Source organism: Drosophila teissieri, chromosome 2R (assembly GCF_016746235.2).
Source record: "Drosophila teissieri strain GT53w chromosome 2R, Prin_Dtei_1.1, whole genome shotgun sequence".
NCBI lineage: Eukaryota > Metazoa > Arthropoda > Insecta > Diptera > Drosophilidae > Drosophila > Drosophila teissieri.
In genome coordinates, this window is record NC_053030.1 from 19,851,452 (window position 1) to 19,877,660 (window position 26,209).

The 26,209-nt window shown below is 44.1% G+C and overlaps 8 protein-coding genes across 14 annotated transcripts in view; 4 read left to right on the forward strand and 4 right to left on the reverse strand.

Annotated features, from left to right (window-relative positions):
- Positions 1-1,604: 1,604 nt before the first annotated feature.
- On the forward strand, positions 1,605-2,932 carry LOC122612256 (cysteine dioxygenase type 1). Its single transcript, XM_043785741.1, has 3 exons — positions 1,605-1,797; positions 1,871-2,429; positions 2,503-2,932. Exons 2-3 carry the CDS (start codon positions 1,892-1,894, stop codon positions 2,679-2,681), a joined length of 717 nt encoding a protein of 238 aa, XP_043641676.1. The 5' UTR covers positions 1,605-1,797; positions 1,871-1,891; the 3' UTR covers positions 2,682-2,932.
- On the reverse strand, positions 2,718-3,685 carry LOC122612258 (protein FAM136A). The gene is made up of 3 exons (XM_043785743.1): positions 3,466-3,685; positions 3,238-3,402; positions 2,718-3,177 (listed from the first exon to the last, which is right to left on the reverse strand). Exons 1-3 carry the CDS (start codon positions 3,550-3,552, stop codon positions 2,980-2,982), a joined length of 450 nt encoding a protein of 149 aa, XP_043641678.1. The 5' UTR covers positions 3,553-3,685; the 3' UTR covers positions 2,718-2,979.
- Positions 3,609-4,573, reverse strand: LOC122612259 (protein FAM136A). Its single transcript, XM_043785744.1, has 3 exons — positions 4,383-4,573; positions 4,158-4,322; positions 3,609-4,036 (listed from the first exon to the last, which is right to left on the reverse strand). The coding sequence occupies exons 1-3, from the start codon at positions 4,467-4,469 to the stop codon at positions 3,848-3,850; spliced, it is 441 nt and encodes a 146-aa protein (XP_043641679.1). The 5' UTR covers positions 4,470-4,573; the 3' UTR covers positions 3,609-3,847.
- Positions 4,574-4,602: 29 nt separating this feature from the next.
- LOC122612257 (28S ribosomal protein S28, mitochondrial) lies at positions 4,603-5,423 on the forward strand. The gene is made up of 3 exons (XM_043785742.1): positions 4,603-4,966; positions 5,028-5,149; positions 5,206-5,423. Exons 1-3 carry the CDS (start codon positions 4,688-4,690, stop codon positions 5,387-5,389), a joined length of 585 nt encoding a protein of 194 aa, XP_043641677.1. The 5' UTR covers positions 4,603-4,687; the 3' UTR covers positions 5,390-5,423.
- LOC122612255 (probable inactive tRNA-specific adenosine deaminase-like protein 3) lies at positions 5,373-6,559 on the reverse strand. Its single transcript, XM_043785740.1, has one exon. It carries the CDS (start codon positions 6,501-6,503, stop codon positions 5,421-5,423), a length of 1,083 nt encoding a protein of 360 aa, XP_043641675.1. The 5' UTR covers positions 6,504-6,559; the 3' UTR covers positions 5,373-5,420.
- Positions 6,560-6,799: 240 nt separating this feature from the next.
- On the forward strand, positions 6,800-7,824 carry LOC122612816. 2 transcript variants are annotated; one of them, XM_043786661.1, is made up of 3 exons: positions 6,805-7,113; positions 7,171-7,306; positions 7,373-7,824. In XM_043786661.1, the coding sequence occupies exons 1-3, from the start codon at positions 6,901-6,903 to the stop codon at positions 7,441-7,443; spliced, it is 420 nt and encodes a 139-aa protein (XP_043642596.1). In that variant the 5' UTR covers positions 6,805-6,900; the 3' UTR covers positions 7,444-7,824. The 2 variants fall into 2 exon arrangements, with proteins under 2 accessions (XP_043642597.1, XP_043642596.1); XM_043786662.1 differs by lacking the exon at positions 7,373-7,824 and having other exon boundaries at positions 6,800-7,109.
- A 150-nt stretch (positions 7,825-7,974) lies between these two features.
- LOC122612814 (pleckstrin homology domain-containing family G member 3) overlaps positions 7,975-26,209 on the forward strand; it is a 43,947-nt gene continuing 25,712 nt past the window's right edge. For both annotated transcript variants that reach the window (XR_006325647.1, XM_043786657.1), the window contains exon 1: positions 7,975-8,770. Coding sequence is in view for 1 of the 2 variants with exons in the window: in XM_043786657.1 (XP_043642592.1) it covers positions 8,719-8,770 (52 nt within the window). In the remaining variant the exon portion in view is untranslated. The remainder of the gene's footprint in view (positions 8,771-26,209) is intronic.
- Positions 15,494-25,774, reverse strand: LOC122612815. Of its 5 annotated transcripts, none has more exons than XR_006325649.1 (3): positions 25,620-25,774; positions 25,388-25,547; positions 20,989-21,612 (listed from the first exon to the last, which is right to left on the reverse strand). XR_006325649.1 is itself a non-coding variant. In XM_043786659.1 (3 exons), the coding sequence occupies exons 1-3, from the start codon at positions 25,511-25,513 to the stop codon at positions 21,163-21,165; spliced, it is 495 nt and encodes a 164-aa protein (XP_043642594.1). In that variant the 5' UTR covers positions 25,514-25,774; the 3' UTR covers positions 20,989-21,162. The 5 variants fall into 5 exon arrangements, 1 of the variants encoding a protein (XP_043642594.1); XM_043786659.1 differs by having other exon boundaries at positions 20,989-21,249; positions 21,331-21,612; positions 25,388-25,774; XR_006325651.1 differs by lacking the exon at positions 20,989-21,612 and adding an exon at positions 15,494-15,628 and having other exon boundaries at positions 25,388-25,774.

Below are 26,209 nucleotides of genomic sequence, written 5' to 3' on the forward strand. Positions count from 1 at the left end.
CGCTCAACCTCGGATCGGATCGGCATCGGATCATGGCAGTAGTGGTGGTAGCATAAATTTCGGGCCTGGCCAACTGAGCAAACAACAACGAGCCAAGTTGAGTTTGAGTTTCGCTCGCGGCCGCGAAAAGCGCTCAAAATGCCATTCGAGCTGCGATGCCGCTGCCAGCGTCGTTTTTTGTCACTCGAATTGCGTTTTGAGTGGTTACCCGGGGTTTTGCTGGCCAAGATCTTCATAAATTGGTGAAAGATACCCAAAACGGGCACATAAGCTCGGCGGCGCGCATCCAAGTGGCAACTACCCAGTGAAAAGTCCAAAAAGTGCAATCCCAAGTCCTCAAATCAAAAGTGTTTTTCAAAAGTGAATTTCAATTTCAAGCAAAATTATTCAGTTGCCATTGCTAAGAGTGAAATTCAAACAAGTCTAATAAAATGGTAAGTCCTTTATCCTTACGATCCCACAAAATCACTTTCCCTACCGAAGTGGCAGGAAAATCAGAAAAGTAAACTTCAATCGTAGTTTGTTGAACTGTTTCGAAAATTGGCAGCGGCTTTTCACGAATTTTCCAAGCCATTTGTTCGCGTAATATTTACACAAATGGCAGTTCGCAGCTTTTAGTTTTTGCTACGACTTTGCTATTGGCCTTAACCTGTTGCGAAAGTTGGCTGCCAAGCTGGCAGTTTTATGCTTTTCGGCCATTGCAAAACATTTTTCAAATGCCAAAACGAAATACCTTGATGTGGCACCAAGGAGAAAATATTTAACAACAGGGCCTAAAGGCCGTAAAAAAGTTATTACTCTTCATGCAACTTCACTTGCATGACACTCCACCTAAAATGAAGTGTTTTCTTTATTTCGAGATTTCACTTGAAGTTATATAATTCGTTTATGGGCGTAATTCATATCGTGTTAGGAAGAACAATGAAAGAACCCTTTTCTTTGTTCCGCATTTAATGGAGAAAGTAAGGTCAGTGTTAGTCACTAATGAACTTCCTGAACAACAAAGACGTCGTAACCTTACTCAACTGATCGGCTGACAAATGCAACTAAGTGAAATCTGTAACACATCTGAAAGTAGGCAATATTTTATTGGCAGAAAATGTATCTTAAAGGCTAGTTCCAGAACTAGAGAAAGCTACAGTTCTTTTTTCAATGAATTTAGGGGAAAATCCCTGATGGACAGACCCGCAGATCTTGAAACCAAATGCGTCAGCATCCAGATTCAACCAGCTATCAGTTATCAGTTATCAGTCGGCTATTAGCTAGCGTATCAGTGACCAGACTCGTATCGCCAAATATTTTTGGGCCACAGCATGTATGTGGAATAAATTTGTTTTTTATTTGCAAACGATCCCATTAGATTGCCGTTAACCTCTTGTCAGGGATTCGGGCACATCTGTTGTGCTCCTCCTGGCAACATTCGATCTATCCACTTAGAAGTACATGTACACATCTAGCTGTGGGTATTGGCAAAATCTGCTATTGATAAGTGGGATGGACGATTATCGCCGGCGACTTCTTGTTTTTGTTATTGCTTTGGACTTGCGCCTCCGATTTACGTCCGATCCGAGCTGATTATGCCGCCTGGACAGGAGAGCGAAATCTCCAGAATTCAGTTCGAATTTTGCGATCCGAGGTGGAGCGTGTGCGGTCACTCCAAGCAATTCAATCAATCTTTAACAGCAACGAATCGGAATATATATACATATATACCCATATAGCTATTATCAGCGATCATCGACTTTACAACGTAATTCATCTAAATCAATTGAGAAGTGATCTTTGTAGACTTTATAGGTAGTTTTCCACGCCCTTCAGCCTTAACTGATGCAACACACTAACTTCCGCTTCCCTTTCGAAACATACTCAGGTCAATCAGAGCAAGCCCAAAATGGCCCTGTCCAAGATCGACTCCGAGATCGAGCAGGTTGACCAGGAGAAGTACCTGCGTCAAGCCACCAGCTACTATCAGGCGCTGGAGAAACCGCTGAAGTACGGACCCGCGGTGGATTCCCTATCGGACTTGGTGGCCGCCCTTCACCGGGAGTTCGAGTCCAACTATGTTAACATCGAGATGGTGAATCACCTTATGCTCAGCTACAAGTCCAATCCCCGCGAGTGGCGCAAGTATGCCAAGTTCGATCGTTACACCTACACGCGGAATCTTGTCGATGCGGGCAATGGAAAATTCAATCTACTGATTCTGTGCTGGGGCGAAGGACACGGCTCCTCGGTGCACGACCATGCCGACTCCCACTGCTTCATGAAGATGCTGAAGGGTGATCTGCGCGAGAAGCGCTATGAGTATCCCAATAGATCTGCCAGAGATAACGGCCGGTCCCATCATCCCGATGGCGAGATCGACAGCCGCGAGCTGGTGGAGATTGGCGAGACACCAATCGCCGTCAATGATGTGGCCTACATAAATGGTGAGTAAATTAGAAACTGGAAAATGTGGGTTTCCCAATACTCACTGCCATCGCTTCGCTTTGTTTTCCATAGACAACCTGGGCTTGCATCGCGTGGAGAACCCCAGCCACTCGGACACCTCTGTGTCGCTTCACCTTTACTGTCCACCCTTCGACACGTGCTCCGTGTTCCAGGACAACCTGAAGAAGACCACCGCCAAGGTGACCTTCTGGAGCAAGTACGGCGTGAGGACGAAGCAGAACGAGCAGTAGATCGAGCAAGATCCCCAAATATAGCCACTCGTATTGTTGCATATTACTAAGAATCTTTATTACTAGATATTTAATGAGCTAGGGCCCAAGAAGATCCGGGAGTTAAGCTATCAACCATGGAGAGCAAGGGCCACGTTGGCGCTGATAAGTACTCATTCCATAAGCTATCCCGGATCACAGTTCCGATTAGTGTAATTTAAGTGTTAGCTGTACCAAATATATTCAATAAATAAGTGAACAATTGACAACTCCTTGAATGTGGTGTTTAATGCCTCTCCGATCCTGGTTTGAATCTCGGTTAGGCGTCCATGTTGCGTGATCTTTTCGGTGGACCTCTGTCCAGTGTTTGCTTGATCGACTTGAGCAAGCCAGGAATCAGGTTGATGTACTTGTCCACACAGTTGTTCGTGCAACTCTCAAACATGTGCTGGGATCGGGACATGTCCCGGTCACTCGGATTGCTGGGCAGCTGGGACCGCGCATCGCTGTTGCAGTCCTGCGCATTACCAGTCGAGTTACAGAAATAAATATTTCATAATTAATAATCTAATCCTACCCTGACGCAATTTTGAAGTCGGTTCTGGAACTGGCCCAGCTCGTGCTGCAGGAAATCCTGGGCATCCATCAGGGGTCCGGCGCACTTCTCGATGCAGTTCTGTACGCTCTCCAGCGTTCCTCGATCATCATCGCAGCAGCGGGCGGCACAGCGGTGCATCGTGGACTTGGTATTGGAACATTGTTCATGCCGGTCATAGCGTAGTAGGCAACTAGAGGTCAGACTCACCTGCATTCTGCGCAAGTGGGTGCGGTACATGTCCTCGATCATTTCGCTGATGGCGCCCTCCAAACGCTTCTTCTGTTGCTCCACCATCTCAATTTAAAATTTGAACAATTTCGAAAGAACAAAACTAAATGTTGATATGACAGTTTTCGGTGTACAAAGTATGTTTATTTTGTTAACTGATGGCAAAACATGACATTTTTCCGAAGATTGTTAGCACAACAGTTGATTGCTACTTAAGACCTTCAACAATTAATAAGGTAAGTTTTGTTCTGTATTCTTAAAAGTGTAAGCAATATGTGAAATGACTCCAGAGATGGTACACATTGCACGGATTTAAAATAAACGAGTTCAACAACTAATTAGGTAGTAAATGCAGGCTGAGTTAAACTTGGGGAATGCTCTCGGGTCCCTTGGAGAGCACAGCCTTCATGGTCTTCATCATGCCGGGAATGAGACCCACATGCTTGTCCACGCACTGGATGGCGCAGCGCTCGAACTGGTCGGTGTACTTGGCTATCTGGTCCTCATTGGGATTGGGTGGCATTTTCACCTTCACATCGTCGTTACATTGCTGCGGAAGACAAATGGGATTTAAGAGGTTTTTAGTCATGAAAATATAATATCGCTTATTGGGTTTAGTTTGACAATAAGATACATTATTCATGCAACAAGTGGGTGTGATGGATACTAACCATGACGCAACGCTGAAGTCTGCCCTGGAACTCCCCCAGTTCGTGTTGGACGTAGTTCTGTGCCCTCGTCATGGGTGCGGAGCAACGATCCACACATCTCTGGACACTGTCCACGCTGGAGGTTCCATCCTGGCAGCACTTGGCCGCACACAAATGCATCTCGTTCTGGAATTTGGTGAAAAGCAAGTCAGTTTCTGGATATTCCTTAATGAGGAGCCCACTTACCTGCATTTTGCGCAGGTGCGTCTTGTCCATGTCGTCGATCATATCCGTCACCGCGGACTCAATTCGCTGGCGCTGTTGCTGGATCATTTTGCTGGTTTAATTGTTAATTACCTATGCCTTACAACCGATTTCGTAATATCAAAATAAATGCCGGCAGCGTGTTTTTTGTAATATTCGATTAGTGATGAGCCGGCGCAGCGGCGAATTATCGATTTGCGGTCTATCGATGATGGTCTTCTTCTTTGATTTTCAACTTGGTTTTTTGGTTTCTTGTGGATATTCTTAGTAAATATTAAATTAAAACCATGTCGCTGTTGCAAAAACTAAGTAGATCCGGTGTACCGATGGCTTCATTAACCTGTCGAGCTCGTATGCCCATGGCCATTCGGTTTCTCAGCGGTGACACAGAAAAACCGGCGGAGGCAGCTACTCCCTCAGTGAATACGGAAACGGCGGAGATTAGTAGCAGCAAGGGAGGATTTGCCCGTGCCTTTGACAAGTACACGGCTCCTGCCACGCCCCCACAGCTGCCAGAGGACAACCAGACCTTCGCCTCCCTGCTGCGCAACTCCAAGTTAATAGATGTGGGTACTCGATTTAAGTAATCCTATTGTTTATGTAATAACCTGTTGATTTCTGGAGCAGCTAGGAAACGCCGAGGGCAAGGTGGTCAGTGGCAAGATCTTCCATGTGGTGGGCGATGATCTCTACATAGACTTTGGCTGGAAGTTCCACTGTGTCTGCAGTCGTCCAGCTCGCAATGCCAGGTGAGTTCAATTCAATCCCCTGTCTCTTTATCTAATTAACCACTCTTTTATTTCAGCGACTACGTACGAGGAGCCCGTGTCCGACTGCGCATCAAGGACTTGGAGTTGTCCACCAAGTTCCTGGGCTCGTCCAAGGACATTACCATTCTGGAGGCAGACTGCCAATTGCTGGGTATCCTGTCCACGCCCACCCGCCAGTCGACGGCCAAAACAACGCCGAAAATCGAAGATATCCTATAAATCCTTTATTAAAACCAAGGTTTGTTAAACGTTACGTCAAGTCTTCGTTCTCCTCGGCTGTAAACTGAAACACTTCGTAGTGATGGTTGAGTTCCCGCACCGAATGCAGCTGGAATCTCGTGGCTAGAGCTCCGTTGTCAGAGTTCTTAACGAAAAATACTCTTTTCGCTCTGCTATGTACTAGGGCCATGGAACACATGAGGCATGGTTCCTGCAGCAGATACACATCGTAGCCGGTGCACAGATAGGGTCCGAATTTGGCCAGGTTGTCTGCTCCTTGAACTGGGTTAGCTTCTTTACATTCTCTCGCCTTTTCCGCCCCGAATGTCAGGTCCTTGCAGTCTTCGTTGTTCATCAGGTAATCGTAGTAGGCTTTAGGAATACCCCGCAAAGTGGTTTCCCCCTTGGCATCCTCGGTGAAAATTACCTCCGTTTGTGTGGCGCCTCCTTCTTGACTGCGAGCCACAAAATCGACTAGCATCATGCAGCAGTGCTCGTGTGGCTTACAAACTTCACCGGTTCCAGCAATGGAAACTATGCTCGGTTGTCGCGGATCCACGCAGATGCCCACCGGTCGGTTGGCATTGACATCCCGTGAGAGCCGCACAAGCAATTGGCCCATCCTCTTGTGAAATGTGCGTTGTGCGGAGCTGAAGTTACTGCCATTCCTCAGTGACTCCGAGTAGTGATTGGGGTGAAACTTGCAGGGCCAGTGCTTAAGGGTCTTTTCGTACTGCACCCGCAGCCGGGGCATTCGTTCTGGCACCTCCACCACCCGGACACCTTGGCACAAAGCACGGAGCACGTGCTCCGAAAAGGCGAACTGTTCCAGGTGCTGTTCGAGACTTTGCGATATTCCGAGCTCTGAGCTGGGACAGATGAGCACGCTGCGATCCTGGACGCGCTTCAGGTGCTGAAAGTGGGGCAATTTCTGGGAGAGTTCCTGGATGACCGCCTGGAGCTGTTGCTTCGTCTCCAACTGGCAACTGTGCGCCTTGATGAGCGCAATGTCCTCGTCGAACTCATCGGAGAGGATGGCCCGGATGCCAGTGATATCTTCATCCAGAAATGGTGATTTCCGAGCACGTTTGCTTGGAGGCGCGGTTATATCCATTATTTACTTAATTCTTCGATTAGAAGAATGCTAATTGGAAACGATAGTTTGGCCAACTCAAGACGGGTTATCGATAAATGCCAATCGCTGACGCTGAAACAGCTGATCGGTAAAGCGCCAAAATTTGAAAAACCACCTACAATTGAAATAAATTTGGAAATAAGTTAGTCAAGCATATGACCTTAAAAATGACTATTAAACAATTCAATTTAATTGATAACACATTTGTTCATACGAAAATCCATGGCTTTTTCGATTAGTTGCAGCCATATTATTTATATTCAAATATGTAATTTTTTGTCTATGTAAGCAGTGCCCAAATAACCAAAGTTTATCTCAAAATTCCAGTAAAATATGTGCTTGTGATTTCTAGTCAAAACACAGAGGAAACATCAAAATGTGTCTGCGTTTGTGTTGCGGCTATTTGTCGCTCTACATGGGCTGCATCTTCATTGGCTTTACGGGGATGCTGCTGGCCATAATGGTCTTCTCTGTGGGTCTATTCGAGCTGGTCAAGGGCAACGAGGAACTATTGCTTGTGATTTTGGCAATGGTCTTTGGTATTGTCGATGCCCTAGCCAAAATACTTCTGCTCTTCGGCACCATGTGGGTGAGTGAATATATTAATGCATTTAATTTGTAACCATATCCAACCGCTGCTCAACAGGATATGTGCTGGGCCATGCTCCTGTCCTTCTTGATAGGTATTGTGTCACTGGCGGTTCTCGTCGCATTCTTTGTGTTCTTCTACATGCTCTTGCTAGAACCTCTGCACCTCCTGCTAGGATGTTTCCTAAGCATAAGTAAGTAGGGAAATGGAGTTTTGTATTATGTTGATCTTAATATATGTATATATTTTCCCTATCCAGTCGAGACGTACTACGAATGGGTCATCATTTCAACATGGTGGTGCTGTCGATCGTGCACCCACGACTGCTAGGAGTTGCAGTTGGTTCCACTTGTTGCATGTTGGGCATCGAACGTCCTCGAACGTCTTCGAACGTACATACAACTCTTTGCGATCTTCGAATCGGTTGTAGTACTGTGAGCACCAGAGAGAACTTGTATCCGAAGCACAACGTTGAGATACAGATACATTCGGTTGTTCCGACTTGAGTGTCTTTCAAGTAAGTCAGTATACTCTGAGACGCGCGCTGGATATGTCGTTCCTGGAGCCGTCGAGCTGTTCCAGCAATTGAGCGTGTGTGTGCCAGTGTACAGCCCCCAACCGTCAAGGAAAAAAGAAAAATATCGGAAGAAAAAATCAAAAATTATATCTGAAAATACACAAGTGTATCTGCAAGTGCAGTCGTATCTGTGAGACGAGAGTGTTTTCTATTTGCCGCAATTAGAAGTAACGGTGCGAAGGTGATTTGCACGGGAGAAACTGGAAAATCAGCGAGGCGCGAGATACTCGTATCTGCAATTTGTGTGTTTTCGTTTTGTTTTCGGTTTCGCAAATAGCAAGTGAAGAGCCCATTACTTTAATTTTAATCATCGATCGTTTGCCCATCGGTTGTTGTTGTTGTGTGGCCCGGTTTTGGAGAATTCCCACAATTTGTTCTAAGCCCAAATGAAAAGTAATCAAATAAAAGCCCCAACCCCAGAGACACAAGTTCGCGAGCCGGTTTAGTCATCCGAAAGTTCCGAGAACTGAGCGCAACGTTGAGATACATTCGCGTTATTCTCATTCCGTATCGCTGGCCACCAGCTGTTGGCCACAATGCCTCCGTACCTGCTGGATATTTGCCTTACCCTGGAGCTTCGTAGACCGCGATAAGATATCGCCAACTAGTGGTGAATAAAGCCAGATACTCGTACTCGAAACTGCGAAAAAAATCCACATACGACAAACAAACGGAAAAGAAAATCGCACAGTTCGGTGCCAGTGTTTAAAGTTAAATCGAGCGCTTATCTTATCGGCTAGCCATTGATTGAGCTTTGCCTTTCCGCTCGGCTTTCTGCTCCGGGTGAAGTCATTTGCCCACAATTGGCCCGTTTTAGATACTGTATCTGCCGCGGCCGTATCTAATGCAGCAGCCAAAGCAGTCGCGATAATAACGACCTCCTTCAGTGTCAGTTGCTCTGCAATCGCCGTCTAAATTTAGAGACAGATCGGTAGAGTGGGAAAAGATCTGGCCAAAACTAAAACCAAAACCAAAACCAAACCAGACGCACTCGGAAATCGTAAATCAAGCAGCCGGAGGAGACCAAGATGGACATAGAATCCGATTCGGACACCTCGGAGAGATGGGAGGACTTTTTTGGTAAGCGAGCGGGATCACTGAACTTCTGCGTGCAGAAATGACATGACTCAGCGGGCTGGGGAGGTGCACTGAGGAAAAATCACTTGTCAATCACGGAGCAAGAGTAGAATTATGGTATTTGAGCTTTTGAGCCACAATAATGGGGCATTGCATTACAAAAGCATTTGAGGGTATTGAATAGTAATAGGAATCTTATTATTTCGCACTTTAGTGATTTCACTTCCCTGACTTATTATTAATAATATACAAATTATATTTATGTGTATATTTTTTCCTGTGTGAAGACTCTACGCATTCTCCAAGAACTCCGAACTCCGAATATGGACTTGCGTACAAGAACAGACCATCAAGTTGGCTTTCTTTGGCTCGTCGGGTTGGGGGATGGCGTTGGAATGGGAGGATTGGGGATTGGGGGACTGGGGCCAATGCATTTGGTGGCTCGACGGCTCCATTCCGTTCCGTTCCCATAACTGTACAAAAAGTGGGGGGGAAAAATAAAATAACAACCCACTGAGTGGCGGTGGCATTGCGTGAATTGCGGTGTAACGGGTTCGCTTTGTTTTTGCATTCCGCTTTTGCGCAGTCCGAAACTCTTTTCGACATTATTTAAGCGCTCGAAAAGTCGGTTGTAATGAAATTTAATGATAATACATAATTTCGGGCCATTTTGACCCACATTACCATACAAGTGTGGCCAAGAAAAAGGTCTGTCTTCGGATTTGCAATTTATGTTTTGGCTGCCTCCATTCGCGGTTTGCTGACCCACTTAATTCGTAACGCCGATCTGCTTGCCACTTTGGGGGGCACATGTTGGTTGCATTTGTTTTCCTTCTCGTCGAAAGCTTTCATTCAATTAGTGCATTAGTCATAAGTCTTGACGCTGCGTTTCTTTTGTTGACTTTCTTTATTATTATTGCACGCCCGCTAACAGCGGATGTTAGATAACACCGCCCCTAGCACAACAGCGCTGTGGATAGCTCTGTTAGTTAACCCATGGTGGGCCAAAGAAGTGTTCAAAACTTACAAGCATAAAAAAATAACAAGAAAGCGAAATTTAAACAAAAGTAATATTGAAGTGAACATTTAAATCTAAGTTTAGAAAAGTATTATTATAATAACTCCAATTAAATGTTTCATTATAGAAATTTTGTTCTAGTCAATTTGTATATAGAAAAGATGGATAACTTCAAATAAACTTGAACTTTTAGTAAGCTACCTTCATAAAAATTAACGCATAAAATAGTTTTAAACGGGTTAAGATGGTGCGTCAATTATTGATAACGGACACGGCGAATTCAACAAGTGGCCTTTGTTATATCAATTATACGAGCATTCCCATGAGTAGGGCGAATGAATCATGTCATGCATGTATGGGTGATCGGGGTAACCTGGGACATTTATAGGTTTGTTCCGCTGATCCCACCAGCTTAGATGGCAAACTCATAAGTCAGAGGCGATTGTGCAAGTGGCTGGCATTTGGCGCGGCCACCAAACGTGACTCCATCTGCCGGCCGCATGTCCAGGATATTACCGATTGCATCGACCTATAAATAGAACCCGCCGAAAGATATCGCCGTCCGTCAGTTGACCGCATGCACTATCAAATGTCACCAGTACGTCTTCTTTTGCCCTTTCCGTCTTTGTGTCTGTGTGTCTGCGTGTTTGTTTGCCTCTTCAACATCGACATCGACTTCAATTTCAGACAAACAAACAAAACGGGCAATAAGAAATTTTCATCTGTGGACACAAGTGTATGCATGGGTAGGGGCAAGGGGGCGGGGCTCAGGTCAAGTCTTTGAATTACCTCTGGTAACCACAAACACCACGGGAGTCTGTTCATTCGATATTGTTAAAGATTGTGATCTGAGGAAACCTTTTTGGGGGCCCTGCGGTTCGCTGTCGATTCTCTTGTGACATTTATTTGGCTGGCCTGTAGTGGCCTGGCTTTCATATTTGGTTTATTCAACAAATACTAATAGATATCGATGGTAGTAGGGCTAAGGCGTTGATAAGATTTCGCCGCAGGTATTTATTGACTTTTTGATAAAGCCGACAAGGCCAGCAGACCTGTTCGTACATATGTACATATGTATGCACACATTTGTGGCATGTGCGTGGCTGCCAATTGAAATTCCCAAAAGTTGAGGGGTCAGTTTCGCAGTGCTCCACTTCCGCAGCCGCAGGGCAAAAGGTCCCAATTACAAGCAATTGACGAAGTTCAGCTAATTAACCGCTGGCATGGAGTTCGGTTTCATAATCGGCGGGTTCATTGGCCAATTGCATGTTAATGCCATTACCTCACCCAGTTGGTGTGTTGTCGCAGATCGCAGGAAATGGCCAAGTCAAGTGTTGGGAACAGATACTTTCTTAAAGATACTTTCTACAGAATAAATATAGAAATTCCGCTTATCTTTAAAGTGCTAGTGTCATTCCAGAACTAAGGTATTTTGATAAGTGAAGGGTTTGGAAGTAGGTTTCTTGAAGTAGAAAATACTTTTAGTAACCCAGCTAAACCAGCACATAGCCAAGTTGGCACCACTGAGACGAGGCTATAAGGTTTGCCCCCTAATTGCCTGCAACCAGACTCTGGGATTTTGGAGTTGGAGCTGAAGTTGAAGCTGAAGTTGAAGTTGAAGCTGGAGCTGAAGTCATATCCCAGAACCAGAACCAGACCAGACCTCAAGTGATCTGTGTGTGGGCCGCCAGTCGGCGTTTGTCTGACGTCTGACGACGTTTGTGGAAGTCCTCTCAGCACCCGGTGCCTCGACGGCTCTCTAATTGCATTTCTCTCAGTGCAACGGCTTGTGTTGTGGGCGTTGCAGAAGGTCGTAAAACCCGAGTATTGTGCACGCACGTCCCAAAAGGTTTTTCTCAATGAAGTTTGAGGAGTCTGTCTGGTCATATACCCTAACCGAAATGGGCGTTAGGAAGTAGTAAAACTTTATAGACCGAATAAATTTATTGATTAAAAGTTCTAATTAATAATAAGCAGCACATAAAAGTTAATAGGCACATGTAATGCGTTTTTATTAACCATTAAATTGGGTCTTTATTTAAAAGAAACATTTGGATGATAGCAAACAAGGTAGAACGTTAAGGTTGGTGTACTTTTTTTGCAATTTATCATAAGATAAATTTGCATTAGGAACAGTGCTTTCTATATTTTTATTTTCCGTCTTAGAGAAATATCTTTGAAGTGCATATTTTCGAGAAGGGTATAGATATCTGACTGCCTGTCAAGAGCCCTGAACATATTTCGTTTTTTTTATGTGGCAGTGGTACCTGGAGTTTAATGAACGCTTTGGCCGCTCACAATTCTATTTGGCAGCAGATTTACAACTTCCTTGCAGAAATGCCATTTGCTCCGCCAATTTACGCCCACCTCTGTGGAATGAGGGGGCGGGCTATGGATATTGTACCTATGACATGCACTTAAGCCGCTTAGAACCTACATAGTCGTATATATGGGTACTTGAGCTTATATACATAGGTGTACGTACCGATCGATAGAAACTGCCCGATGATCGTGAGTCATGTTGAATCGAAAAGAGAGCTGTGAAAAGTTATGTTATCGAGCTTTTTTTTTTTGTTTGTGTTCCTAGTGAAAGTAGTCACTGCAGTCACCCGGGCTGCCGGGCTCCCTCGCGAGGCCGCACCTTTCTCCCTCCCACTTTTCCATTCCATTTCACTGGGCAGGCACGCATGCGCAGAGCATCGATCGTCGCTCTCGCTCGCACTTGTGGGCAACGACCTGCAGAGAATCTGTCACGCTTCGCCGATGTCTCTGTCTCCATCTCCATCTGCATCTGTCTCAGTTGCTCTTAATGGCCACCTATAAACCCATCCCGCTGACACACTTTCGCTTTCATCGACTGCAATCGGCGATCTCTGACATAATGGCCACGATTTGCATTAATGCTAAGCGATTATTACTCGGAAGACACTGCGAGAAATACTTTTTGTGTCTTTTTAAATAGTTCTATGCACTGAGGCAGTTTTAGTTGATAAACATAGATTTTATAGTTCAATGGATTCGTGGTACTAAAGCATTGCATTTCTCCATTTGAAATCGAATTGCATTTTAAATCTAGCCCTCCGTTATGTAAGTGATGGGTATCTAATAGTCGCCACACTCGACTACAGCGATCTCCCTCGTTTTGTAGAAGAACAATAGCAGTTTTTTGTTCGTTTACTCAATCGGGGTGCACTATTTCCCATTCTCATTTGGCGAGTGAAACTGAAGCTCTATTTATTGATTAATTATCCCCCATTCCGTGGATTCGGGCAACGGAATTGGGTCATTGCAAATGGCAAAGCACAAAATCAGCGGGAGCCAAGTGCCTGGTGGTATCACCAACTTTCCTGGCCGCATTTCGGGCAACAGCAGGGGGCGGCTTATAGCTGGAGTCAAGGTCATAACTATCATTAGTGAACACCTTTGGCGAACACCTTTTGGAAAACCTGAAGCGCTATATGGTATAACTTTTACCTCTATCAGAGTGACTAATAGAAAAGTTTTTATTGCTCAAGTCTTTAATTGCGCCTTAAAGTACTTAAGTATATTTTTCTTCTTTTTTTAATTGCCCACTTCAAGTGTTAAAAATTCGATTGGCTATGAAATAAATGCCAAAAATAGCTAAATTGGATAAGTGAAAAAGCATTTCGTTTTAAAGCGTATCGTTCACTATTATTGCGAAAAGTTTCCGCATTGCGTTTAGTTCTCTCTTTTGTTGTTTCGAAAGTGAATTCAAACGATGGAAGTTTATGTATATAATTTCCATACAATAGCAACGTAATTTTATAAACGACTCGCTTTCCAACTAAGTATTTCAATGGGCTATCGCACAAAACTACTTTTGCACCCATTCGCCCCATTATAATAATTAAAATATGGCTGTAACCACTTAAAGTCGGCACACAGCTGACATTGATCCATGGCATTGAAACTTCCAAGTGACTTACAGTTCTGAAACGCACTGTACTCACACATATATGTAAATACCGAGCAGTTGGGTGTAACGAAGTTTTTGAGCGGCCAACCTTCAAATGTCAGCGACTGTTTTACATTGAGTCTCTGACGCGATTTAAAGTTGTAAAATGCATATGTAAAACAATAAAAAATTTAAAAATTTACACATCCAATGTGAAGTTTCTCGAAATTCCAATCGAAAAATGCAATCTTTCTGCGCAAATGTTAGTCACATTGTCGCAGATTTCTCATTTTTCGTTTGCCAATCAAACAAAGCCATCGCGTCTGGACATTGTTTAAGTATTGTATTGTATTATATATTCATATGGCCATAAAAATTGTTTACCTTTGGCCAAACATGGGAAAACACAGCTGTTTGGCAACAAAAAGCCAGAGCCACATTCAAAACAAATTGCGTTAGAATTGTGTTTACTAAGCTCTCCAAAACGAACAAATGCAAAATTCTCGGAGCCGAAAAAGCTCTAAAAATATGCTGCTGAACAGGTTTGTTATTTTAATTTCGTTTTTATTTTTTTATTGTTTAGCACAAAAGTTCAACAAAATTGAAAGAGAGCGAGTGGAAAACGTGAGCAGCTGTGAAAAGCAAACAATGAGAAGCGAGAATCTGAACTTTGCCCAAGCCAAAAACAAAACTTGCTTACATAAGAACTTTAAACGGGGTTTAATAACCAAAAAAAAAGAAACAAGAACAACATGTTAAGTTTAAATTGCTAATCGATCTTAGCGCTGTGGAAAATTCCTTTTTCATGACAGCAATTATGACATCTTATGAGTAAGCAGTTTAATTTTGATCATCATAAACAAGGTTTTAAACCATATCAGCTTAATTTTCCAATCAAATTTTAAAGTGTGCTCACTTATCGATCATTGATTCATGATCACCTGCAGAAGACGCTGATCGTAAGCATTCATCTTCATGTTGTTCGATGTCGAGTTTCCAGTTTTTCGGCCACTCCCCTCTCGCTCACGCCCACCTGCTAAATGCCAGTATAGGTGCATTTGCATGATTTCCACATTAAAAACAATAGAGAACGCTCCATTCAACTTACTCGACTAACCGATACCCGTTACTCAAGGCAAGTGCTGTGGCAAGCAAGGTGCAATGATCTTTTAGTTAGCTATTAATTTGTTTCTTATACCCATTACTTTGTAGAAAAGTGCCGCAAATTTTCAAGTATGCAAGGTGGCGTCTGCCCAAAAATCGATATTTCAAGTGAAAACTGGTTGTTGATGTGTGTGTGTGTGTGTGTGTCTGGTGTTTGAGCAATCTGCGTGATCAATACACGACGCTAATGTACAGATCATGAGCACTGATTGCGCCTGCTGCATTGGAAAATCGGAAAAACTCGTTGTCGTCTGGAATCTCTTGGCCTGCCGCAGTTCGCAGTCCATGGTATCCAGTGTGCCCCCTCCTCAGTGCGGCAACTTGTTCTCCAGTGCTGCAGTGAAGATCATCGCCATGGACTCGACTCAACAATGATCAGCACGATGATCGCGGCTCGTTCTCTCCTCTTATTAATTTCCAGCACAATCTGTGCGGCATATCATGTCAAAAATTACAAAGACTCGCTTGTTCAGGGGGCTGGGTCAAACACACACACGAGTGTGTACATGCATATAGTACATAGATGTATACTGGAATGGTTTGGAATTTATGAGTTTGCTTTAGGTACCGCCGCTCTAATTAATTCGAATGAACATCGTCGGTTTGGTTTCGGGGCCCATGACCTGTGCACCAGTTTCCCAATACGCGTATTTGCTCGGAAAATTAACGCCACGCCTTGTGGGCTCATTAAAAAATGGCAATCAGCGTGACCATTCCGCGCCCAATAGTTTGACCATTTGGCCAGTTTCAGCTAACGAAGGCACTGAAAGAATTATGTGATTAGTAAATATATCAAACCATATTTTATTATATATTATTAAAGGATTTTATTTCCCAATCAAACAGAAATCTGAGTCTGTAATAATTATTTCTTTTTATCCTATGATGTACTGTTTTTTTTCCACTGTGCCCAGCCTTCACCTTCACCTTCGATCTGGGGCTTCAAACTCATTTGTATGTCGCTGACGCTTTGTAATTTAAATGAATTTGTATTTAACAACATTATTTTCGGCCCGTCGACTGGCAATGGCCAACGTGGCGTATGATTTTAATGATACCCAGTCAAGTCTAAGGTTACAGCGCTCATTTGTTGTAATCCGAACTGTGGCTCAAGTTCGCTGGCGGATGGATTTCCTACATTCATTTCGCAGCGATTACTGAGCGATTACACCGAGCCAATATATCCATGGGCTACAAATTGTGCGGACATGCTAGCCTGGATGTGGTGGAGCAAAAAAAAAGTGAAAGAGCCCGAAAGACTTGGTCGTGATAACACGTAGGCCACAAACAAGGCGCGCATGCGAGTGCCACGCCCCCCTCCATCGAATGCAAGATCGAGCTTAGCTATTTTTTAGTAATTTTCCTCATCTTTGGCACGTCTGCGGAGCTCTCGAAGCCGAGCAACGAGCAACACCCACTCGATATGGCCGGCAGAGGTTTATCTCTTCTCGACTGGCTGCACAGTCTTATTTGGTGGCATTGCCTGGTTTTATGACCTCCCCAGAAAAGCAGAAACCGAAAAAAATAACCAACAAAATAACGAAAAAAATAACGAACAAAAAGACTACGGTTACGCCTCTCAAGTCAGGTGCCGCAACAAAAGCTGCGGTCTCGCATCTCGCATCTTGGATTTCGGATTTTGGATTTCGGCTTAATGGCCAGCTTAGACTAAGGCACATTTCTACACATTTTCCTACACATTTTTATGGCCAGCGTATAAATCTGACCCCCATCACTGGTGGGTTTCCAATGGTCTTATCTACAGAATCACACATTTTGATTTACAAGATCCATTTGAATTCATTATGTAGTGAATCGTTATTCATGTTGCTCCATTAAATTGATAAACTTGGGACACACAGTTGATGACACAGCAAAAAGGAATTCCGAACTAAAATGTTTGCTTTTTAATCACATTTCCCACCTTTAATGAAGTGGCTCAAAATGCTGCCAATTGCAGAAATCAAGTCAAACGCCATAATGAGCGATCGTAAAATTCTCAGCGAAACGCGCACGTAATGCGCATAAATTCATTTGCATTTGCCGAACATGGGAAAGAAATGCGAAGCCAAAACTGGCACAAATTAAGTGAAAAGTAGAGACATATCTGTCGGCACCTTTTGGCCGATCATGTTTGACACCAATCACAAATCAAATCGAAACCAGCCGGCGCGCCAAACACGAAACAAATCAAATTAATCCAAATCGATGGCCATTAGCAGGCGGAGCACACGACGGGCATAAAAAACATAAATGGCTCGGGAAGCTTATCATCGAAGTTGGACGTGGACGTGTTTCGAGTGGGTGAGTGACCTGGACCAGCGTGTCCAACTCCTCCTAATTAGCACCTCTAATTGCGGTCCGAGGTGTAGCTCTAATTTGGGTAGAGTAAACACTGCGAGTAAAACCTTTATTTAACCTTTTCTCGCTTGCGCAATCGCAGCTTTCGTTGGCTACGGTGGCGTATGCGTAATGTGCTTCTTTATTTACTTATTTACTTATATTGTTTTGTTTTGTATTTTGGGGCATTTTGGTTATTCCGAGTGCATGCTTTCCTTTTATTTGTCAATGTCGTGCAGTTGGCATTACGCCATTATTGTTATTGTTCCCCTTACACTCGCTCAATCTTTTGGCCACTTCGGCTTATGTAAACCAATTAGTCGCCTTGGCATTTGCATTGAAATGCATAATTTATGAGTGCAGAAGACAGGCAATTATTATTATTATCCAGCTGTTAATTTCTATGCGCGAAGCATAAAATTTTAATTTCGTGTAACTTTAATAGGCCGTAAAACGTTTAACTTTTGAATTTTAATTACTTTGCTTTCGATGATATAGTAAGCTTTGTATAAGATCATGCTGGTTCTTAGATTGTATCGTATTGTATTGTATTGAATTGGCTTTCACATCATCTTTCAGCTGCTGCAGTTCTGGGCGATTTATTACGGCCAAGCCAGCATAATCTGTGTCCAATGCGGGACTTTCTTTCATTACTTTGAAGCTATTTCTCTTTACAAAGGAAATTGTTTCAATTTTGTACATAAAGAGGTATAGTTATGAAGCATAGACGCAAAGAAAATATTTTAAAATCTTAAAAATATAAGAAATAGTAGTGATAATCTTTGATAATCCCATTGAAGATTTACATTTTATTTTTCCGAGTGCACTCTCATGTCTAGATTTTGGCCAATTCGTCTTCAGTCGAGTTGATCCAAAGTATCTGTAAGCTGCTTTTATAGCTCTTGCTGCTGCCTAATTGCTTTTCTCACTCGTTTCACCATTTTCCTTTCTTTGCAGGTAAGCAGCCCACAAATCTCTAGAGAGCACCACTGACCCACTTGCTCGGCGACAAGTGGCGCCACCAGGGGATCGCGCAGAGATTTCCAATCCCGCAGGGCGGTATCATACCTAAATCAATCGGATCGGATCGGATTGGATTGGATCGGATTGGATCTGATCTGCATGTGGGATATCTTTATTGCCATGTGTCACCATTATCGCAGTGTGCTTTCCACCCATCCAATCCAGCCCCTTCATGAGTTATGGTCCCCCATTGCCAGAGAGATCGGGTTAATTAAATGCGCTTTTCCTCCGTCGCTGACAGGCCGACTTTCCCAAAACATTCGCCCTCGCTTGGTTGACAAGATGATGCTGGTATCCGTACGCTGGCACTGATAAGATCTCGAGATCGCCGATCCATTGACTGCTCCATATTTTTGGCTAATGCGGAGGTGCGAACCTGTTCTCTAATTGGGTTAAAATGTAGTTGGCCTGGCCCAAAGGCGGAAATCAGCCGGCACAACGGGCGTTGGCCATTTAGCAATTGATGTTGCAAATGGCGAGTGGCATGATTTATTCGTGAGCCTGCCGACTGACCTGATTTTCGCTGGCATTTTTAATGATGCGAAAAGTGCCAAAAAGTGATAGCTGGTCTTGCCACAGCTATCTTGGGGAAATAAGAGTGGTATTTTCAGTCAATAGTCGGGAAACTCTACTATAGCGAACTCTCTGGTTTTATGTTTTATATATATTTATATTGTTATATGCGACATAAGGGCAGCTAGTGGCAAGCATTTATCGTAAGACCTGTGAGTGATCTTTAATCGGCTTAGAAAACTTTCTGTGAGGCCATCTGGGATCCCTCACATCGGTCGACTGTGTCAAATGAACCTGTCAAACGTCAGCAGACACATTCACTTTCTCCTCGGCGCAGCTGGCGCCTGGCAATGGGTGGTGTTGGTCGGTGGTTGGTGGTTGGTGGTAGGTGGCTTGGAGGTTGGTGGCTATGGGCTGGAAACGGTGGCTGGAGGTGAGCTGCATCCTGTGCCGCGCTAAATTGCAATTTGTTTATGCGCCCAGCACCCACCCACACACTGCGAATCAGTTGGTGGGCAATAAGTCAAACGCCGCCGCTGAAAGTTCAACAAATTATGGCGATCCAAAGGTTTCAGTAAACGCCGGCATTTGTTGCTATTTTTGCGCTTCCGTTGCATGTTGCAATTGTATATTGCAGACTGCATACTGTTGACTGTAGACTGCACACTGCATATTGCAGATGGAGTTGAAGTCAGTCAGGCAGTCAGTTAGTCAGCCGGCTGTCTATCATTTGCCAGGCACTCATGCCTTTCATTTTAGCCGCAGACAATTGCCATGCCTCCCCGGACAGCGGCGATCACCCACAATATGCAATCCCGATTCCCGCCATCCAATTCCCTCCTTCCCTCCCCTCCCATTTGCCTGCATTTTCCTACATTTTCCTGCATTTTCCTGCCCTCAAAGAGGCCGCTCTTTCATTTTTGCCCGCTCGCAGTGCAATTTCTATTTCTGTAACGCTTCGTTTTCATTCATAACTTTGCGTTGGGCCTGAATTTGGATCGGGAAATGCATTGGGTGCCCACAAATTAATGCTAAACTCTGTTTAAGTTGCACCACCACCATCATCACCACCCCGAAGCCCTCTTATGCAACACGCGATCCTTTGATTTTTGCATCTGCTGCTGCGTTCGGCGGCAATGAGGAAGTTGTCTTTTGTGGGTGACTGTGGCAAATGGCCAGCGTCTGATTATGATTACGGTGGGGTTAGGTTTCTTCGCGATTCGCTGCGGCTTTTAACTTTTTTCTTATTTTGGCACTGCGAGGCGATTGCCCGCCGTGATAGCCCAAATGTGTGGCAGTTCGAAATAATCGACTGAAGTTATAATCTTTAATGTTATTGGACCATTTCGTTGGCTATAAAAAAAAGTACTGCCTGAAAAGGTCAGAGCTTTAATTTAAATGAAATTGCTGATGCCTTTTGACTGTCAAAAACCTGAGATAAAAGCATTTGCTTTCCAATGAAGTGATGAAACACAAAAATGCTAGTTAAGTGAAAAAACCCTACTTTTAAACATTATACCACGCAGTTGTCACTAGTTTTTGTTTTTATAGAAAGTAGGTATATTTAACAAGAATTCCTTTCCATAGCGACGAAAGTAACTCATCGATTGTTATGGTCTAAAAACAAGATTTCGACTTGGCAGCTGCACGTCCTCGACCTTTTCGCGAAGTGGCTGCTGCCAGCTTTTCAATAACAATAAAGGCGAGATCCCCGCGCCCCACTCTCTAAATCACCTTGTCAGTCAGACAATGCAGCCTGGCGCGTGCTTCTGGCCAGGCCCAGATAAGGCCCAACCAGTCCCAGTTCCTCGGGGAGATGCAGATGCAGATGCCAGACGATGACAGCACCAAGCCGCGCCGAGCCAAACCGAGCCGCTCCAAGCGAAGCCAAGCCTAGCCCCCATTTGCCTGGCCCATTAAACGGCAGCCCAGGTGGGCGTCGCCCCTCATCCTGTCCTTCACCAGGTCCCCTGGCCACTGCCTGCTCCTCATCAGCAGCAGACAACAATGGCAACGGAGGCGTCATCTACCAGACTACGCCGGCTAACAAATGTGTCCGCGCCGCTTGATGATGGCAGGTCCCAGGATCCGCGTAATGAGTTACCCACACTTTGCTAAATATGAATACAAATTGCAGACGTTCTGTAGATGCCTTCTGCAACATTTAGTACTTTCAGTTTTTAAAAAATCGCAATCTAGCTCCGTTGACTTGCGTATTTCCCCATTTTTCCATGTGCATGTCTAAGGAGCCCGGCTTTTAGAGTGGACCCAAATTCCTGGGGGTTAGGCGACTGACTCCATTTGTCAAGCCAAAGTTTAAGCGGCGTCATGTGCATTAATTGTGGCAAATGTTTGCCCGAGCTCTGCTCTGCGGCTCAAAACAAACAACTGGAGGGCCAACAATTTTGGCCAGTTGACTGGCTAGCAGCTCATGATTTTTTGGGGCGGTCTTGAGTCTTGAGCTTGAGCATGAGCGAAAGTGATTGCAGGCCGGCGGCGGCATAAATCCTGCAATGAATAATTTAGTCGTTCGCCAGTCGCGACCGTGGAATCGAATGGTTACCAAATGGATACAAAAACGAAACGTACTGTTTGGGGCAAGCATTTAAGCCGCAGGAGTTGCGCCCAGCCCCATTTTGACCACCCAAGCGTCAGTGGCGGCGGCGCCTTGGCGGCAAATTCATCACATGAGTGTCCCCCGCTTCCGAGATACCAATACCGAGCCATGTCCCTCGTCGCCGACCTCTTAAACCCCGGGGCGACTACGCTAAATCGTGTGTGAATGGCGAATTGACGAACTGCAGCGGCACAGTGGGGCAGAAAAGTGAAAGTTGTGCAAAAATCGAAGTAGCCAAATATAAGTGCGTAAATCTGTGAACGAAAACATTAGGTTTATATGCAGATTTAACCAATATTTTACCAAAAAACCCTACAAACTAGCTTCAAAGTGTCAATGATGCCAATTAATTTTTGGATTACCAAATGCAACTCCATAATGATGCCAATGATGCCAATTACTTCCTTTACTAGTCAAATGCAACTCTGGCAGTGCTGCCAATTCTTCAAAACATAACAGAAATCCACATACTTTCTTTGTATAATTTCGCCTAAGTTTAGTTGTAGAAAATAACGTAAATCTCCGAGTGGCTGACCACCGTGCAGAGCTTTGCTTTAATGGCCCCAACCTGACTTGGCCGGGCTTGACCATTACGGCGACCAATTAGTCATTCGGCACTGGTCTTACATGTCATCCGTTGCAGGGGTTTGGCCAAAGAGACAAACGGCACACAGGCAGGCAGGCAGGCTGTAATTTGTTTGTCAATTAAAAGCGCCGGCAACATGCAAAACATGCCTTTTGTGCGACTCACTTTCGCAACATGTTGCACGTAGCAGTTGCAGTTTACCGGATGAAAGCGGGGTCACAGAATTCACCGGCGCGGGGTCAGCAATGCAAAGGGAATGGGTTTTGGTTGCAATGTGCCAGGGGAAGTGGCCACCGAATGCGGAAATTGGCGACAGCTGGCGCTCACTTTCCATGGCATTTGGGCGACTTCTTTTGTGGTTCTGCCTTGTTAACGCTAATGGTGATATGCAAAAGGAAAACTGAAAATCGAAAGCGGTACACAACGGCAGCGGCAACAACAAATCACAGTGCCGCTGTTGCAGCTCATTATTTTAACGGTGCCGCCGGCGGCACTTTCTACCGACTGTCCAAAAATAAGCAGCCATGTTGCATATAGTCTCCATACACATTTGTATTATTTTTGTTTCCACTTCATTTTTTTTTGCCTTTTTTTATTTGTTGTTTTTTGCTGCTCTGCGCTTTTTGGCCACAAATCCTAAAATGGCAACGGCGACATGTGCGACCGACTTAGCCAGGCAGAGGCGACAAGGTGATGGTGACATGCTCGCCGGCTGAGGATGGCAGCGTGATTGGAACTGGAGGAGTCCGGTCTGAAGTCTTCGGAAGTTGGCTAAAGTCGTAGCTATTGAAGTTGTTCACCAACTTATGGCTTTAAAGGAAGTATTCCAGCCTAATCCTATCAGAAATCGTTAAAGAAACTTATTTATTTTAACGAAGCATTCATTCAACAAGAAATGAGATCATTTCAAAATTTTAAAAATATGTTATCAAAAGTTTATTGTATGTATTTATAGGCTGTGTTATTATTCCAGTGCTGATTCACATTTGAGTATGAAGTGTAGTCACTACTGTGATGGCGAAGCTTTCTACAACTACATACTTGTATATTCTACTTTTCCTACTTTTATTTCCATAAAATCTGCTAAAATATCAGTTGCAAATATATGGGAATTCAAAGTATATCTTTCCTTGAAGAAAATCCCGGTTTGTGAGAAATATTGCGATGCGATCTCTCGAACATTTCCATCCCTAGCAGCATTCGCAGTCGCAGCTGTGTTTTTTTGGAGCCAGCTCGGAATCGAAGTCGGATGCGTGTGTTTGCCTTGCGGCGAATAAATCTCAAATATAAATAATAAGCAAATATTTTATATTTGCCTTTTCGGGCAGACTCCGCTGGTCTCTGTGCCCGTGGATCTGCTGTCGCTCTGGATGCCCAATTTGGTGTGGATTCGGATTTGGCTGTGGCGACGAGATTGGCGACTTTAGTGGGTCAGGCGGTCGTTTGAGGGAATCGAAATTGAGACTGGCGCCTCGCTGGCATCGATTGATTTCATATGGTTGCCGTGCAATTAAACCCGCTTGAATGTATCTGTGTGTATGAGTATATTCATATAGCTGCACTGCATCATCCACATGTCCAACGGCGGCTAATTCGATCTCAACGAGCCCCCAGAGGCGCAAGGAGCCCGATTCTGATCATTCAATTAAAATATTTCAGAGGCGCAGAGCAAAGCCCCGCAGCTGAATTGATTGATCAAAGCGCAGAGAGCAATAAATAAAATGAGAAGTGAATAAAATGAATAAATGCAAGTGCCAGCTATGCGCCGCACATGTTCAACACTTTGCACTTCCTCGTGGAGTGGGCATGGAATTCTGCTTTTCGCCGTTGTGCATTGGAATGCGAAATTAATGAAATCACATGCAGACGAGAGTCGGACGCATGGAGGCGAGGGGCAGGAACTGGCGGATACCAGGGGATATCAGGGTATATCAGGGGATACCAGGGGATATCAGGGGATATCAGGGGATACCAGGGTATATTAGGGGATACCAGGGGATACCAGGAACCCGGGCGGACGACGATGAGGTGGCCACAGCGCCGCTGACAGTGATTAATGTACGCAGCAGGAACAACAGAAACTACCCGCACAGAGGAAAAATTAAATTGAACTTGCTCAGCAAATGAGATTCAATATAGAAGTTTTCAAGCTTCGCGAAACAAAGTATACGAGTATTTAAACAAAATGATTCAATCAAGTTTGCGTTCCGTTCGCCTTCCTGCTTATTATAAAATGTTGAAATTTAAAGATATGTGATTGTTATAAAATGTTGAAATTTAAAGATATGTGATTGTTATAAAATGTTTAAAATTCAAATACATGTGATTGTTATAAAATGTTGAAATTTAAAGATTTGTGATTGTTATAAAATGTTAAAATTTAAAGATAAGTGATTGTTATACAATATTTAAAATTCAAAGATATGTGATTCTGTCAATGGAATGTTAACAAATTCTTTGTTTTCGTAAACAAATTAGACAGTATATAATCCAACCACAAAGATATGAAGAAACCAAAGGCGCGGGAAATAACTTGAGTGTGACTTTTCTCCCCTTCGACTAACGCACACTCACATTAATGACACATTAAGATCCAGAGAACAAATCACGGTCAAGTGGTGCTCCAGTCACTTGGGTGGCTTATTAAAAGCGAAAATAAGACCCTCACAAGAACGACAGATCGAAAGTAGCTTAGGTCCACAAAAGGCAGTGAAACGAAATGGAATGTTAAAAGGGTTACCACAAAACAAAGAAGCTGAGCAAGCTGATGGAGCTGATGAAGCTGAGGGCCAAGAAGACGAGCGAGCTTAAGACCCATTAAAGTGAGTCAAAAGTAAAAGCCGTGAGACAGTGACAGTGTTGGAGATAATCCACTTAGGAGATACACAACAGCAGATATATGGTGTGGAAAGCTTCCGTCTCTGAGTTCATAATTCCCAGCAAAATTAGGGGACCACAACACCAATGTTCATTATCAACATTACATTTCCGAACTTATTTATTGTCCACGGGTGAATGGGAAATTATTCAGCCAGTTGACTCAACGCCATAGACTGAATCACTTGAGATTTGGCATCCGTGATGATGCCCAAAGAACTGAAATTCTTCTCCTGATATCCCAGAGATTCTTTGTTTACTGCGCATGCGTCACGCGCCAGGCATTCATCATCATCATCATCAACATATAATTATGACCATCGTCTTCGTAATCAGCCGGCAACTAAATGCCAGAGAAAGAGAGAGTTGAATTACCAACCTGCTAATAACAAACCTTTGTTTTGCGACTGAAATATTCGGTAATAAGCAGAAATTCAAAGCAGTCGCTCTCTGAAGAAAGTATCGCATTTCCAGATCCCGAGACCCAAAAAACACAGCCCCTGGACTTGGGTTACACATTATACAACACATCGCCATCGGCGGAACAATAAGCAGACGCAACTCACATGGTTTCGGTTGTTCGGTTTGTTTTCCGCAAAAGTCCGACGACAGTGGCCACTTATAATTTGTTTCATTAGCCAGCGTGAAATGCACTTTTGGCCAAGTCGGCAGGTCTGCATCTGCATCAGCATCTCCACGTCCAGCAGCTCCTTGTGGCTTTTCCAGCTGCAACTTGGTCAGTTTTCATAATTTTTCATAATTTCGCGTGGGCTGCCCAGCATTTGCATTTGCATTTACATTTACAATTGCATTTGCATTTGCATTCGCATTTGCCAGCCGACCGACTGACTTCCTTACAGCTGGCCTCCACTTTCTGGGTCCGACTTCAGTTTTATGTCCTCGGCCTCCGCAGCCTTCGCAGCCGCCCAGCGACTGCCACGCCCACTGGCGAGTGTCCACCGCATACTGCCCACTGTGCGAATGGGCGGCTATTTCTCATTTCAATTAAATTCGCATCGCGACTGCGAATCAAATCGATTGCCGGCGCATTTAACGCCTGTCGCATTACTTTGCGAGCCCACTGTTTGCTCTTACGCAAGCGATCGGCGGGCTTCAGCTACAGTAGTTAGTCTATGAAGTGCGACAAAGGTTTGAGACTTGAATCCACCTGTTATTAACCTTGAGAATGTTTAAGTAAATTGGCATATTAGCTAATATAAACTTTGAAATCCCTATTACTGCACAGATGAGCTAAAAGATTCTAAGATACATGCAAGTTATAAAACGTTTTTCTGCTGAGTGTTGCTGACTGTTTAACCCGTATTTTAAGGTCTTTTGGCAGCATTTTCTCACTGTGCAGTTGCCATGTTGTAGCGGCATAATAACAC